This window comes from Selaginella moellendorffii, unplaced genomic scaffold (assembly GCF_000143415.4).
Source record: "Selaginella moellendorffii unplaced genomic scaffold, v1.0 SELMOscaffold_124, whole genome shotgun sequence".
In the NCBI taxonomy this organism is placed as follows: Eukaryota; Viridiplantae; Streptophyta; class Lycopodiopsida; order Selaginellales; family Selaginellaceae; genus Selaginella; species Selaginella moellendorffii.
Genome location: NW_003314385.1, coordinates 153805 through 168802, shown reverse-complemented (window position 1 = coordinate 168802; position 14998 = coordinate 153805). Strand labels below are relative to the sequence as shown.

The 14998-nt window shown below is 47.4% G+C and overlaps 1 protein-coding gene across 1 annotated transcript; it reads left to right on the top strand.

Annotated features, from left to right (window-relative positions):
* Nucleotides 1–582: 582 nt before the first annotated feature.
* LOC9644464 (UDP-glycosyltransferase 72B1) lies at nucleotides 583–3761 on the top strand. The gene is made up of 3 exons (XM_002991801.2): nucleotides 583–2484; nucleotides 2668–2740; nucleotides 3236–3761. The coding sequence occupies exons 1-3, from the start codon at nucleotides 1083–1085 to the stop codon at nucleotides 3759–3761; spliced, it is 2001 nt and encodes a 666-aa protein (XP_002991847.2). The 5' UTR covers nucleotides 583–1082.
* Nucleotides 3762–14998: the final 11237 nt, after the last annotated feature.

Genomic DNA, 14998 nt, shown 5'->3' with positions numbered 1-14998 from the left:
ACGTTTGCGTTCGGAACAAGACGGATAATGAGAGCTCCCACGAAGAAGCCAGACCGCAGGAAAAATATCTGTTTGAAGAGAACAAGCACCTGTCCAAGACATGGTCGGAGCAAGCGGCGGATCCTTCGTTTGAGTACTACAAGGTTGTTCGCAAGGTACAGAAGCAGCTGGAGCAGCTTGTGATGGAAGTGATCAGCAGATGCACTACACTCCTCGCCTATACGAGGAGTTTCAGAGGAACTCTCGGCCAGCTATCTTTCAAGCCGCGAGAATCTTGACACTGTTGCGGGAGTGAAACTGCCAAACTTTCTTCCATCGTGGGAGCGTGTGGCCAGATGGAAGACATATGTTTCCAGGTGGTTACCTCTGCTACCCAGGACACGGTTGCAAACTTGGTGTTGAGCCACACTTCAGGATGGCCCAGCTTTTCAGTTCTCTGCGAGAAAGTTGAGATCGTCTTTGGTCGGTGCTTGGCCAAGTGCGAGGAGTCCGTCAAGCACAATCTCAGGAAGGAATCACACACAGTCTTTACGTATGACAAGAACTATCTCAGTCTCGAGCCGCCAAAGTATACCCCAGGCGACTTCAGATACCACTTTCGATACGTCAGACCAACAAGTTGTGGAGATGATTGTGAGTATACTAGAAAGTGGAGCTAGCTCGTCTCTCGGACGAGATACTCACTGACAACCTGGAAAAGGCTCTGCTGGAAGATCTAGAAGATGAGGCAGGACTCAAGGTGGATATGAGCAAGGTAATGGGAGAGGATCCAGCTGACTAGTTGACACGGCGTGGACAACTTGCACAAGTGTGCCGCGGTGGTGGCACAAGTTAACAGCAGCGGTCGCAAGCTGTTCCTCTGAGTTCCATTCCATCTATCGATGGTATGTAAGTTTGTTTTGTTTGTTATGCCTCGTTCCGGTTTTAGCGTGTTTGTCGATGCTGCGTGCTTCGTGTCCACATTTGGAGCGAGCGGTGCTGCTTCGTTTCTGCCGGAACAACAGTGATCACTTTGGCACCATTTGTTTCAAAGCCTTTATGATCGTTGAGAAGGAAGTCCGGGGTAAGGAGAGCGATCAATAATGGGAGAGGAGGTGCCTCACTTGATGGTCGTTCCTTACTTGGCTCAAGGGCATATGATCCCGGCTTTAGTCCTCGCGAGCAGGCTAGCGGGCCTTGATTTCGAGGTAAGCTACGTTTGTCACGAGTTCAGGCTTGAGCAAGTGAAGAGAGAGGCCAAAGCACGAGCATGCAACCCACACATCAAGTTCCAGACGCTCAAAAAAAACTTCCCACCCAAAGAGCAGCAGGAATCGAGCTCGGGGCACGACTCGATGCAGGTCATTCTCTGGTCCTTTAGATTCCATCCCGAAGATGGAGTAGAACTGAAGGAGCTCATCAGTGCTGCTAATCCTCCGATAAGCTGCATCATTACGGACAACTTGCTCGCTTCCTGGGCCCAAGACGTAGCGGACGAGCTCAACATTCCCAGGATTATCTTCTACCCATCACCGGGAATGGCACTGGCCTTTCATTTCTATGTCAAGAGCATGCTACACGAAAACAAGCTTCCTGTGCGAGCTCAAGAGCTGGTGCGAATACCCGGGATAGATTCGGCTGGACTCTCGCCACTCTCGAGCGACCAAGTTAGCAGCCCAGTCATAGAGACAATCCCCGATGTGATGCGGTATTTCTACGTGACAAATGCTCTTCGAGCTCACGAGGCAGCTGGAGTGATGTGCAACACGTTTGCTGCGATCGAGGAGGAGGCATGCATCGCTGTGAGCGAGAATGCGATGATAAATCCCAACAAGGTTCCTTTCATGGATATCGGGCCTTTGCTTCCAGACCCCTACTTCGCGGACGACGATGCTTGTGAACACTGTGACAAAGTCGAGTGCTTGGCATGGCTGGACGAGCAGCCCACCGCGTCCGTCGTGTACATCTCGTTTGGAAGCTTCGCTCGCGCTAACCGGGAACAGATCGAAGAGCTAGCGTTTGGATTGGAAGCAAGCGAGAAGAGATTTCTGTGGGTTCTGCACAATGGTGCCGAGGAGTTTCTCCCGGAGGGATTTTTGGAACGGGCGACGACGAACAAGACAGGAATGGTGGTGACGAAATGGGCACCACAGCTCTTGGTTCTGTCGCACAGGGCCGTGGGTGGTTTTATGACCCACTGCGGATGGAACTCGACGATGGAGAGCTTAAGCCGGGGCGTTCCGATTATCACGATGCCGTTTTACGGAGAGCAGCGAGGGAACGCACGGATCATTGTGGAGCACTTGGGGATTGGAGTGGGACTAGCGAAAGATGGTGAAGATGGTTTAATCCCGAGGATTGCTTTCGAGCGAGCTTTTCGAGCGGTGATTGACGAGGGCGAGCTTGTGAGGAGCAAGGCTGCCCAGGTGAAAGAGACCGCTCGCGCTGCTTTCAAAGAATCGCCTCGGAAGATCAAAGGCTTCATCCACAAAGTCCTCCACGCTGGTTAAAATTTCAAATTCTTCTAGGCAGAGCATGTTCTTCATTGAATAATCTCTCTAATAATTTCACGTACACCTCTGTCCAAAGCGAAAGCTGAATTTAAGGATTGCTTCGCTCACACGTTGGGTGGGGGGACGAAGGAGAAGAGCGAGTCCCATAGTGCTTGACGGAATCGATTCCATACAGGCACCTGCATTTGCTCTGCGAGAAGGGTGGCGACCGTGCATTGCTGTGAAACCATAGAGGATTTGATAGATGGGTGGGTGTGGCTGGATCCAAAAAGCCGATCTTGCAATGGTTTTGCTACATTCCCCCAATTAAATCTGGACCAACAGAGTTAACAAAGGAAGACAAATTGTGTGCGAGAACATCTTTATAACCTTGTACTTGTTCCGGTCGCTTGATCTCCTTTTGACGAAGAGCTCTCTTTCTTCTGAGCGCAAGCCCTTTATTTAAGAGACGTCGGGTGGTGTTGCTTGCATTCACGGCCTCTCCACCAGTCACGGGCCGGGGACTCACTGCGACCTCCCCCGCAGTTGAAAGCAAACAAAGCCAAAACATGGACGTGGTCAACTAGCTCTACTGTCTTAATCGTCGTTATGATGAGCGATGGTGGTATCAGGGAGCAGTGCTCCAATCCTTCGAAGCTCATTATCACTGAGGGGGCGAGACTCTGAAGCACGCGATGGAGTGTTTGCGCAAGATCCACATTGCCAGTGTGAAATTACTGCCCAAGACGTTGCTTAATATCCAGAGAAGTTGATAGCGATGGAAGTGATTGCGCGACCACAAGGTGGAAGACAGGAGTGAAATCATCAAGCGCAAAATTGTTAATTCTATCCCTACAAGTACCATGGGACTTGCTCTTCTCCGTCTCCACCACCCCAAGTCTCGCAGCGGCATTTGCGTGGTCGCGACTGGTGTGGCACTACACCACCTCGCAATCCCTGGCAGAGGGCAAGCCTCTCTACCGAACGGGCATGGATCGCGAGCTGGTGCTTGGGAATCTCCTGGTGGACATGTATTGGAAGTGTAGCTGCATCGACTGCAGTTCTTCCGGAGAATGCACCGCGATGGAGTGTGCCCAAACGAATCTACGCTCAGCATCGTTATACACGCTTGCTCTAGCGCTGGCAGTATTTCTGAGGAAGGATGATCCACGGAGCCACGTACTGGAAATACAGCAAATGCCCAAAACGGGCATTACAGGAAGGCTATTGATGTTGTCAACTCCACGACCCGTGTCGAGACCCTGCTGCCCCGCCAGAACTTTCTCATAACGGTGGACACGAGAGGAGACATGAGGATCATTTCATTGCATCTTGTCAAACCTCCTCACCTCAATGAAAAGGCATGTTATAAATCAAAACACCTGTGAGAGAGGAGAATTGACAATGACAATGAACCATTTGGTCTCATTTTTTTAGTTTGAAAAGTGCTCATTGGGTCCCTAATGCCCTTCACCACAGGAAAAAATGATGCAGAGGTAGTGAATTGTAATTAACTTGGATTTTAAATAGATTATATTTTAAAAGTTGTAAGTGCATAGAATATGGAAATGAAATATAAAAATATCAATTAGCCCAAAAATCTTAATTTATATACAAGAGCAAATCATCTAAATTAAAACAAATTTGACAACTACCAAAATCCTACTATGTTAATATTAATATATAACATTGTAACTGTATAATTGAAACCCCCACATCACCCTCCTTTCTTAAAATGATGGAAGATTATTAAGGTTTTTACATGGATGTGCCAAGATTTAGAGGAACATCAAGAAGAAGTGTTAGTGGATCTGTATGTGGTATTAATTGTTCTTGATCCTTTTATATAAAGTATTTCAATTGTTACACATGCATAATTTTTAGAAAATTGATTTGCTAAATGTTATGCCAAACTTTATAAACTTATAGTCCAACTTTTTGCAACACATGATATAGTCTTTTCCACTAAACAACTTGGACAAATCATATACCATAAAATTGAGAAAACAAACTAATACTAAATCATCCACTTTAGGACAATAATGAGAATTATAATGCCATTGTTGTCCCATTTATATATAACTCAAGTATTCGGCAAGAAAACATCAAACTACTAACCATTAGTAATCAATCTAGTGGAAAGTCAAATCCCTTGCCAGCTTGATAATCAGCCGGCCAACAGACTTTTTGACCTGTGTGTCATTGACAAGCAAGTTGACAAGCAAGTTGACAAGCAGGACGCTGGCGTTGGTCACCAAAGTCGACTGTGCTCCTGAAGGTCTCTACAACAAAGTTGTCACCAACATGGTCAAGGTTGGGCTGGGCTACGTTTGTGTCCGGAAACAAGATGGATAATGAGAGCTCCCACGAAGAAGCCAAAGCGCAGGAGAAACCAGAGCGCAGGAGAAATATCTGTTTAAAGAGAACAAGCACCTGTCCAAGACATGGTGCGGCAGATCCTTCGTTTGAGCACTACAAGGGTGTTCACAAGGTATAGAAGCAGCTGGAGCAGCTTGTGACAGGAAAGTGTATCAAGTCTGGAAGTGATAAGCAGATGCACTACACTGCTCGCCTATACAAGGAGTTTCACAGGGAACTCTGGGCCAGCTATCCCGACTTTTCAAGCCGCGAAAATCTTGACACTGTTGCTGGTTTCCTGGTCGAGTCCAAGGGAGTGGAACTGCCAAACTTTCTTCCATCGTTGGTGCTTGTTGTGGCCAGCAAGATGGAAGAAATATGTTTCCAGGTGGTTACCTCTGCTCACGACTATGTCCAGGACACGGCTGCAAACTTGGTGTTGAGCCACACTTCAGGCCTAGGATGGCCCAGTTTTTCAGTTCTCTATGGCGAGAAAGTTGAGATCGTCTTTGGTCGGTGCTTGGCCAAGTGCGAGGAGTTCGTCAAGCGCAAGCTCAGAAAGGAGAAGAACTATCTCAGTCTCGAGCCGCCGATGTAAGCCCCAGGCGACTTCAGTGTCAATTCCTGGAATCCCAGACACCACGTTTGATACGGCAGACCAACAAGTTGTGGAGATGATTGTGAGTATACTGGAAAGTGGAGCTAGCTCGTCTCTCGGACGAGATACTCACTTACAACCTAGAGAAGGCTCTGCTGGAAGATCTAGAAGATGAGGCAGGACTCAATGTGGATATGAGGGAGAGGATCCCGAGCTGACTAGTTGACACAGAGCATGGACAACTTGCACAAGTGCGCTGCGGTGGTGGCACAAGTTAACAGCAGCGGTCGCAAGCTGTTCCACTGAGTTCCATCTATCGATGGTATGTAAGTTTGTTTTGTTTGTTATTTCAAATTCTTCCTTGAATTGACACAGAGCATGTTCTTGTTGACACAGAGCATGAATAATCTCTTCACTTTGAAAATTAGACCAAGCTAAAATGGGGTATCCCTGCTTGACCCTGCATCGCATGGGACGGGGGCTTGTCCGGCCAGCGCGGCTTGAATGCATGTGTAGAGGATTGTGTTCACGATGTCGGGTGGTGCTCTGATTGCGTGCCGTCGAACGGCATCGAACACATTTTTGAAGTCCACAAAACGGCACACTGGTCGGTCTCCTTCATCGCGCTTGTGCAGATTTGAATGTCCTGCTCTTTCCAATTCCATTAAGTGTACATGATATGTTATTGGAAGTGTCTATTCCACAGTCTGATTCATCTATTTCAATAAGCTTTCCGTTCCACCATAGTTTTTGGAAACTCTTACTGCATGTTAAATGTTCAACTGAACTTAGTTTGATAGCCATCTGAATTGGTTTTCTTTGTCTGTAGCTTGTGAAAAAGCTACTAGGCTCTTTGATACAGCGTAGTTCGTTTACTTTAGAAATACAGTTACAGCACGTGGAGCTCGATCATTTTCAATCCCGCTTGTTCTTCCTCGATTTCTTAACCAGTAAACAAATATGTTTGAAAGAGTTTTTCTGTGCGCTATAGATTTTGGCAGAGGCGGTGGTTGTGAATCAATACAGTCCTCGCGGTTATAGGTTTGTTATCACATTCTCAGAACAATGCTCTGTAGCTGTTCGTCTTTTGCAGTTCTTTGGGAGCATCGAACTGCTGCTTATGATCGACCTGTATTACCGAAAATCGGCGAATCAATGTTGATCATACGGGGAGAGATCAGCAGACACGTCCTCACAGCAATTGCATCTTTGCTGCGAGCTCTTGGGAGCCGCATTCTGCGACCGGGAACGAGACGTCGGGATCTGAGTACTTGCAGGCTTGCCAACCTCCTGCTCCGCGTCCTCCCAGGAAGCATCTGTTACAAGAGGACGCTTTCCAGAGTTGCCGGCTCCCGAGATACTTACCATGCATTGCAGGTATTGGGGATACGTGCTGGAGAAGCAAACCAGCACGTATAAAGAGTGGAGTGTTGTGGCGAGCCCTAAATTCTAGGATGGAGGGTGTTGTCCGCGCTGCCTTACATCCCGGATCCAGGGCTGAGTGGGATGTCTATCAGTTCCTCAAGGATCTCGACAAGGAACTGGTGGAGTGCGCACAGCAAGACCTGCGCGATGCCGAGTGCTTCCACGAGCTCCAGGTGTATATCTGGGGTTGTGACGACTGGCTTCCCGAGGCGTCTGATCCCCATCTCTTCAGGTTGGTGGCGCTGCTTTATCTGTCGTCGCTGCTCAAGGGCAACGCTGCCGAGCTCCGTGCCTGCGCATCCTCCGCAGGCGTCACGGAGGAAGCCCTCTCCGCTCTTGTCAACTTTTTCTCGTCACTCCTCCAGCCCCTCCCCGCGGGAGCACTGAGCAACGATGGCACCATGCTCGCCCTGGATGCAGTCGAAGAAGATTGGCAAAGGTGAGATGTACGCCGACTCCGAGGGCTTCTATTAAATTTCTCTTGGTTTTTTCTTTCAGGGAGCACCCGCAGCATGGCAAGCTTCGCACCATCGTAGCCAAAGTTGTTCGAAGCACGTACTTCCTCTCGCCACCGAGACGTGACGCGGATGGGCCGAGCTGTGCCACCTCGCTGGCCACTCTCCGGAGCAGGATCAAGGAGGCCAGAGCCAGAGGTGACGAGGCCGATCGTCTAGAGGCTGTGGAATGCGAGGTGACCAAACTCTACAAAGAAGGCTACGTTCCAGTTGAGGTGGCGGATTGGGAAAACGTTTACCGGAGCAGCCTCGGCGCTGTCCTTGGCTATACCGGGGTCGGTGAGATAGACCGGACCGAGGACTTGGAAGCGGACGGGGAGCGAGAGCCTGCATGGCGGTGGCGTCACGTCACAAACATCGAATTCAAGGAGCTTCTGTCCGCTGTGCAGGAAAGCAAGCTCCTGCTCCACCTGGTGACGCGTCGGCCACCTCACTCCGTCTTTCTCTCCCACCGCCTCGCGGTCTACTTCTGTGTTACGCACGCCAGGCTGTGGCTGGAGAGGAGCCCTACGTTTCCATTCGCAGCGTTCCGAAACATTAGCTGTGCGTGCACAGTTTTCCCTTGTTTTTCCTTAGACATCTAACTCCTGCCTCTCATTGCAGATGACTGTCTCGCAAGGGATGGGACTATTTTCGAAGCAGAAGTGGAAGATCCCAACGAAGCAGGAGAAGGGGAAGATCCAGATATCGAAGCGGAGGAAGTGGAAGATCCATCTCGGGCTATTGAAGCTGCAGAAGAAGTGGTAAGCGTTATGGTTGCTGTTTCATTGTCTCATTCTCGTTTGGTTGCCTCACAGGTTCTTCAGTCACCCTTGGGATACTTGGAGCGTGTCCCGTCTTTTGTTGAGAGCATGCAGAGGAAGGAAGCTCTATCCTTGCTATATGACGTGTAAGATCTAATCAGTAGTGCCATACTTCCTCTGACTCTCGTCTATGCAGCCGGTCGGAGGACACTGGAGGAGCTTTTGTCTATCCACTGCCTAGTCCCCAGTGCCCCACGGTGCTGGTGCCATGCTGTTTGAAGTCTGGCAGGGACGTGTGGCAGCTACATCGTTATCCTGGGAGTGCTCATGGGCTTGTTCTCGCGATCCGCCGAACCTTCTGGTACGAGACCAAGCTCCAGGTCTTTATCAGGGACGAGGCTCTACGTAGCAAGTACTCGAACATCACTTCCTTTCTCGACTTTGTGGTCGAAGATCAGAGGCCAGCGAGCCTGGCAGAGCGTATGGGCTCTGTGGCTACTGGCAAGACGGAAGACGAGAAAGGTGTGGCAAAATCTAATTCTGGCCTTCTAGCCGAGCTAAGCTATGATCCGTCGTCCAAGCCCAAGGTAGGCGACACAGCTTCTGAGGAGATACCCAGCCTCGACACAGATTTTGAGGGCGAGTTACCCAGCCTCTCCTTCGACACAGAGTTCTCCAAAGACTTAGGAAGCTATTTAGTGGAGCAGTGGCCAAACATTTGGAAATACGTCTGTGGAGGACTGCTGGTGGCGCTGTCCATCTTTGCCTCGCAAGGATGGGGAGGGCCCCAATGTGTTTGTACTTAGCCACCCAAGTACTTGATAATAACCAAAAGTCGCAGCAAATACTCAAAGTCATCTATGTTTAGTTGACAATATTGAATTTGTCATTGTATTGACATATGACTTCTCCCAAAAAAAGTTTCAGGTGTGGAAAAATACTGTGTTGTGAACTTTGCATATCCATTGATTAGGTACATGAGTTTTTCTGGACAATGTTGGTAATCTTTATTTTGAGAGGCCATTAAGTTTGAAGAGGAAACTACCGTATAGAGATCTCTATTAGCCCATGCTACTATTTGAGCTGTAAATATTAAGTGAGTTTGTTGGTCTTTGTTTACATCCAATTCTAGTTGACAAACATCAATATGGTGGAATTCAAGTGTACCTCTTTAATATTTCTTTCCTCACTCCAAAATTCATTTATAACTTTGTAACTCTTGATTTAGCTATGCAACTTAAACAAATTTTACTGTACTTAAACATAGTATTGCACACAAACTTCCAGATTTCAAATGTTACATCAAGTGCAACTAGTTAGCACAACTGATCTAGCTCTTATTAGTGACAGGAAGCGATGAGAGCTATTCACACTGTTATTTGTACAGTCCCTAAAACCCACACTTGGCTCCTCGGCAGCACCACCGGCGGACATCAAGTGGACTGCGCGACATCTCCGCGTTTGTCTGCGCGATGATCTCCTTCTCCAACTTGGCCACCCCACAAAACTCCACCAGGAGACTGGAGTCCGTCACGGGAAAAATCTACCATCTCCTCCCGAGAGTCCAGAGATCGAAGCTTGGAGAAAGTTTTAAGAGGAATGTGATGATTTCAAAGAAGTATCCGACCAGAGACTGTCCTCCGGAACCTGGGCTAGACAACTAAAAGACCACTTACTTCCAAGGCTTGATCCACAAAGTCCTCCACTCGCGCCATGCTTTCAAATTCTTCTAGGCAGAGCATCCTCTTCCTTGAATAATCTCTCTAGGTAATCATTTCACGCAGAAAAATGTACACCTCTGTCCAAAGCTAAAGCTGAATCTTCGCTCACACGTTGAGCGCGGCTCGTTGACCACGCTGACCAGCCCATTTCGGCCGAGACTAAATGGCCATGACAGATTGTGGCTGCTGCAAAATTGGAAAATCTGTGTGACACATTTGCTGTGGTATGGTTCATTCATTGTTTGATAAATAAATCGAATAGGAAGCCAAGTCGAACGATGTGAGAGGAGCGTGGCTCCAGAATTCTAAGCTCAATAAAGGTTATATAAATTTCAAACATTGCTTTGGTGACACCTCCACATTTTAATCAATTTCCTCTTCCGATCTAGTCTCTCTCCCTTCCCTTCTCACAAACTCTCCATGGCGGTGACAAGCCCCTGAAATAGAGCATATAAGCCCATGCCCCTTCTCTCATTTTGTGTATACCAGGTGGGGCGGAAGCAGGGGGCGCAGAGGTTCTCAGTTCCTGCTCCACCTCTTGGCCTCCCATCTCTCATTCTCGGCAGCGCCCGTGGCTTCTCTCCCCTTCAGCATTGCGTGGGTGGGGGGGGGGGGGACGAAGGAGAAGAGCGAGTCCCATAGTGCTTGACGGAATGGATTCCAGACAGGCACCTGGATTTGCTCTGCGAGATCAATTAAATCTGGGCCACGATGAAGTGCGCCCAAAAAAGAATTTACGCTCAGCATCGTTCTACACGCTTGGCATAGCGCTGGCAGCATTTCTGAGGGAAGGATGATCCACGGCGCAATGGGTTCTAGCCACGTACTCTTCGAGTATGTAGGAAATACGGCATATGCCCAAAACCGGCATTACAGGAAGGCTATTGATGTTGTCCAGAAAATGCTGCTAGGGCGGGCTTTTCTCGAATACGTGCGTTTGATGTGATCATCGATGATTGTGCAGTGATCGAAAACATCGAAAACATCGACCAAGGCAAAGAGTTTCACGAGCTAGCCGAAATTTGAGGAGCTCGTTCCAGCTGCTAGTGCACTTATCAACATGTATGGAAGCAAGAGAGGTTTTCGATCGAATGCGTGCCAATGACGTTGTCCTGGACCACTATGATCATTAGTTACGTCCAAAACGGTGAGCCAATGCTGGCTCTGGATGTCTTCCAAAAATGGTGGTAAGTTCTGTTGCGGTGCTGGAGGCTTGTGGAAGCATACGAGCACTTGTTTGGGGACGAGAAATTTATGCCAAACTCACGTCAGCCCTTGAAAGCTGGTCCTTTGAATGGAACAACAGGGTGTTTGCAGCTTTTGTGAAAATGTATGGACAGCTTGGCTGTGTGAATCATCTTTGGCCACATGATGTAGTTTCCTTGTCCGTGATGGTAGGAGCTAATGCTTAAAGCAGTGACAGCATCCGAGCTTAATTATATCTCTAAGGAAACTGCTGCAGCAGGATTCAAGCCCAACACGATCACATCTACCAGTGTTTTCTAGGGGTGCAGTCAAGCTAACGAAGCAGTGTGCATGGTGGACATATTCGCCAGCAGCATCCCACTTGCGGCATGCCAAGTTCACGGGGATGCCGACACGGGCTTGCGAGTTGCAAGGCCTGTTCCCGAGTGGGACTCCGATAGTGCTGCTCAGTATGTTGGCTTTTCAAACGTGTGTTTTGGATGTGGCCTAGCTAAAAAAAAGGTGAAACTGTGTGATAGTGCTGATACGACTCGTGGACTAGCCACGTGGCACAGGGCCACTCTCAACAGCCTAGCTGCGAAACATGTGAAGAGTGTGCTTTTCGAGGCTGTGAGTGCATGGGAAGAAGTGGATTGAGCGGCAATAGTCGATTGACCTCTACCCAAGGTTCGTTGTTTTTCTAAATTGTGCATACTCTTTTACTTTTTTCCTCCACAGGCTTTGAATCAAAATGAAGGTGGCGAGCATTCAATGTGCTGACTGTTGGCTTTTGTTCTTTGGCGACCGATGTTTGAAGATCAACGGATAACTCACTCTGTATATATGTGCGCCTCAGATTTATGTGCAATGGTGGCTTGTGTTTGGCAGAGCTTCTCTCCAGGTAGATTTTCTGTTTGCACTTTTGCTCGATCATCTTTTGTGGTCCACAGGTTCTTTTCGAATGACTTCAGAGTCTCCTATCCATGCTTCATTCAACATTCAGTTCCGGCCTTTGCTTGACGTGGTGGACAAGCTGAGGTCCATGGATGTCATGGAAGAAGGCACGATCGTTGTTGTTGGTGATCAATGTGCTCAAGTCCCTTGCCGGCATAAGTTTGCCTCATGGAGAGGGAATCGTGACGTGAGTTCCTTTGGTGCTCAGGCTCCAGAAAGCGTATGACTGCAACAAATCGGGATCAAAGCGCACCGCTAGCGGACAGAACAGGAAAACCCTAATGTCTGTGTGGTGAGGACACTCCCCCCCAAACCAAAGCCACTCACCAAACCAAATCTGTCGCATAGGAGCTGAAACCCCAACGGCTTGGTGAGAAAGTCGGCTGGCATGTCCTGAGATGTTGGACAGCCAAGGTGCTAACTCACGCACATAGTGAAATTGGACTTTAATGTGCTTCAAGCAAGTATGGTGGACGGGGTTCTTGGACATGGCAATGCTGCTTCAGTTGTCACACCAAGACGTAGTGGGGTCAGCGTGTGCACATCCCAGCTCAGCAAGTAACCCTTGAGCCCAGGGTACATCCTTGCTACCAGTAGTGAGTGCAATGTACTCCGCTTCTGCACTAGAAAGTGCCACCACAGATTGTCGCTTGGAGGCCCATGCGATAGCACCTCCTGAGAAGGAAAGGCAAATGCCAAAAGTTGAGTGATGGCTTTTGTTGTTGGCAAAATTAGTGTCCATATAGCATATCAATGATGCATCACCCCTTAAATAAACAATGCCATAGTCCATAGTGCCCTGGAGGTATTGCATGATACGCTTGATAGCTTGCTAATGTATAGTGGTTAGTGATGTGTTGTACTGACTCAAGGCAATAGTCACATATGTGATGTCGAAGCAAGTCATCAAGGCCAAATACATAAAGCAACCGATGAGATGCCAATAGGGAGTCCTAGTGGGTAGAGGCTCACCAGACTACTCAATTGTGAGATCAATAGCACCAACAACCATTAGGGTCTTGACATCACACATACTAAACCAATCTAGCAAGACTTTGACCTTATGTTGTTGGCTAAGCATGTAGCCACCAGACTTAGGATTGCGTGTGACCTCAAAGCCAAGAAAGTAAGAGACTTGGCCGAGGTCTTTCATCTGGAATTGCTGGCTGAGAGCAGCTTTTAGAGCAGCAATGGCATTGGTGTCATCACCCATGATGAGCAAATCATCAATGTAGAGGGCCATAATAAGCATGCTTTTAGTATGACCATTCACATACACATTGTGGTAGCAACGAAAGTGGCATAAAATTTTTGATACCAAATATGGGAACTCTGTTTGAGGCCATGCAAAGCTTTCCACAATTGCCATATAGAGCCATGGGCAATATCATCCTCAAAACCAGGAGGTATATGCATGTAGATGTCCTCTTGCAAATCCCCATTCAAAAATGCTATTTTGACATTCATATGGTGGACTTGCCATTTGGGAGCAGCCACAAGTGCAAAAAGGGTATAGAGGTTGGCCATTTTTACAACTGGTGAGAATGTTTTATTGTAGTCAAGGCCATGGACTTGGCAAAATCCACAAACAACCAATTGTGCCTTATAACATATAACCTGACCATCTTTCCCATACTTTTTGAAAATAACATTTTGGATCCAAAATATGTCGTTCTGGTGGCACTGAATCAACTGGAATATATTCGTTAATCTAAATGGAAGCAACTTCTTCTGCAATAGCTTCCATTCAAGATGGAGCCTCAGATCTTGAGATAGCCTCATCATAGGTTATGGGGATGCCAACATCAACTAGGCCATGAAAGTCATCAAGCTCTACACCATTTGTTTCAGCATTTTCCTGGACTTTCAATGAGGGCCGATGTTCTTGATGGTGATCAAGAACTAGTATTGGGTCAAGCATGCCACGACGTCGACAAGGTGGTGGAGGTGTCGAAGGCTTGTCCTTGACTGGAGGAGCATCAGCTGGTTCAAGCATGTCAAGAAGTGGAGGATTCCCCAGTGGAATCTCTAGTGGCAACTCATGAATCGGATTTAAAAGCAAAGGCAAGAGTGGACCATATCCCATAAGTGAGATCAAAGGAATAAGTTGAGTCTTAACAATGAAAGAAGGATTTTGAAGAGCTTCTATACATATGGGAAAGTCATCCTCATTGAACATGACATCTATGCTTACAAGGGCCTTGTGAGATGCAAGATCCCACAACTTGTAAACTTTTCTCCCAATGGTATAGTCCTGTGCATATCCCATGAAGATAAATTTTTTACTTTTGGGATCTAGCTTTTCTAAAGTTGATTAGAGGTAGCACATATGTTACACAACCAAAGACCCGAAAGTGGGACATATCAAGAGTAGAACCCATCCAAAGCACATTAGGGATGGAGGCGTCCAAAGCAGTTATAGCAGGGCGATTTTGGATATGCATTGTTGTGGCTATGGCCTTTTGCCAAAACATCTTGTTAAGATGTGCATCAGATAACAAAGCACAAGTAACATTGACAAAAGTGTGATTCTTCCTTTCTGCAACACCATTTTACTGGGGGGTGTAGTGGGTTGTGGCTTGCAATTGTATGCTTACATCACGACAGATGCCCTAAAGCTCATTGTTGAGGTATTCACTACCACTATCAACTCAAAAAACTTTTATCTTTCAACCAAGGAAATTTTTAACATAAGCCTTGTACATTTGAAATGTAGCAACTACATCACTCTTATGTATCAAGAAGTGGATGCATGTCTGACAGCTATAGTCATCAATGATTGTGATGAAATATCTTGCACCATCATGGCTTAGTACGTCCATAGGGCCACAAATATCAGAATGGACCAAGTCCAAAAGTCCAATTGCTCGATGCTTGCTGGGTGAGAAATTTTGGTGATACTTGCCTAAAACATAAGCTTCACAAAATGTAGATGGGATACATTGAAAATCCAATCTAGTAACAATATCTTAGGATTTCATCCGTTGAAAAGATTGGTAATGGACATGACCAAATCTCTTGTGCCAAA

Bases quoted from the DNA above. Each gene is read 5' to 3' on its own strand.
- LOC9644464 (XM_002991801.2), top strand. From the start codon at position 1,083: ATGGGAGAGGAGGTGCCTCACTTGATGGTCGTTCCTTACTTGGCTCAA. The intron at 2,485-2,667 runs GTTAAAATTTCA...GATTCCATACAG, and splicing joins CCACAAAGTCCTCCACGCTG to GCACCTGCATTTGCTCTGCG. The intron at 2,741-3,235 runs GTGGGTGTGGCT...CTTAATATCCAG, and splicing joins ATAGAGGATTTGATAGATGG to AGAAGTTGATAGCGATGGAA.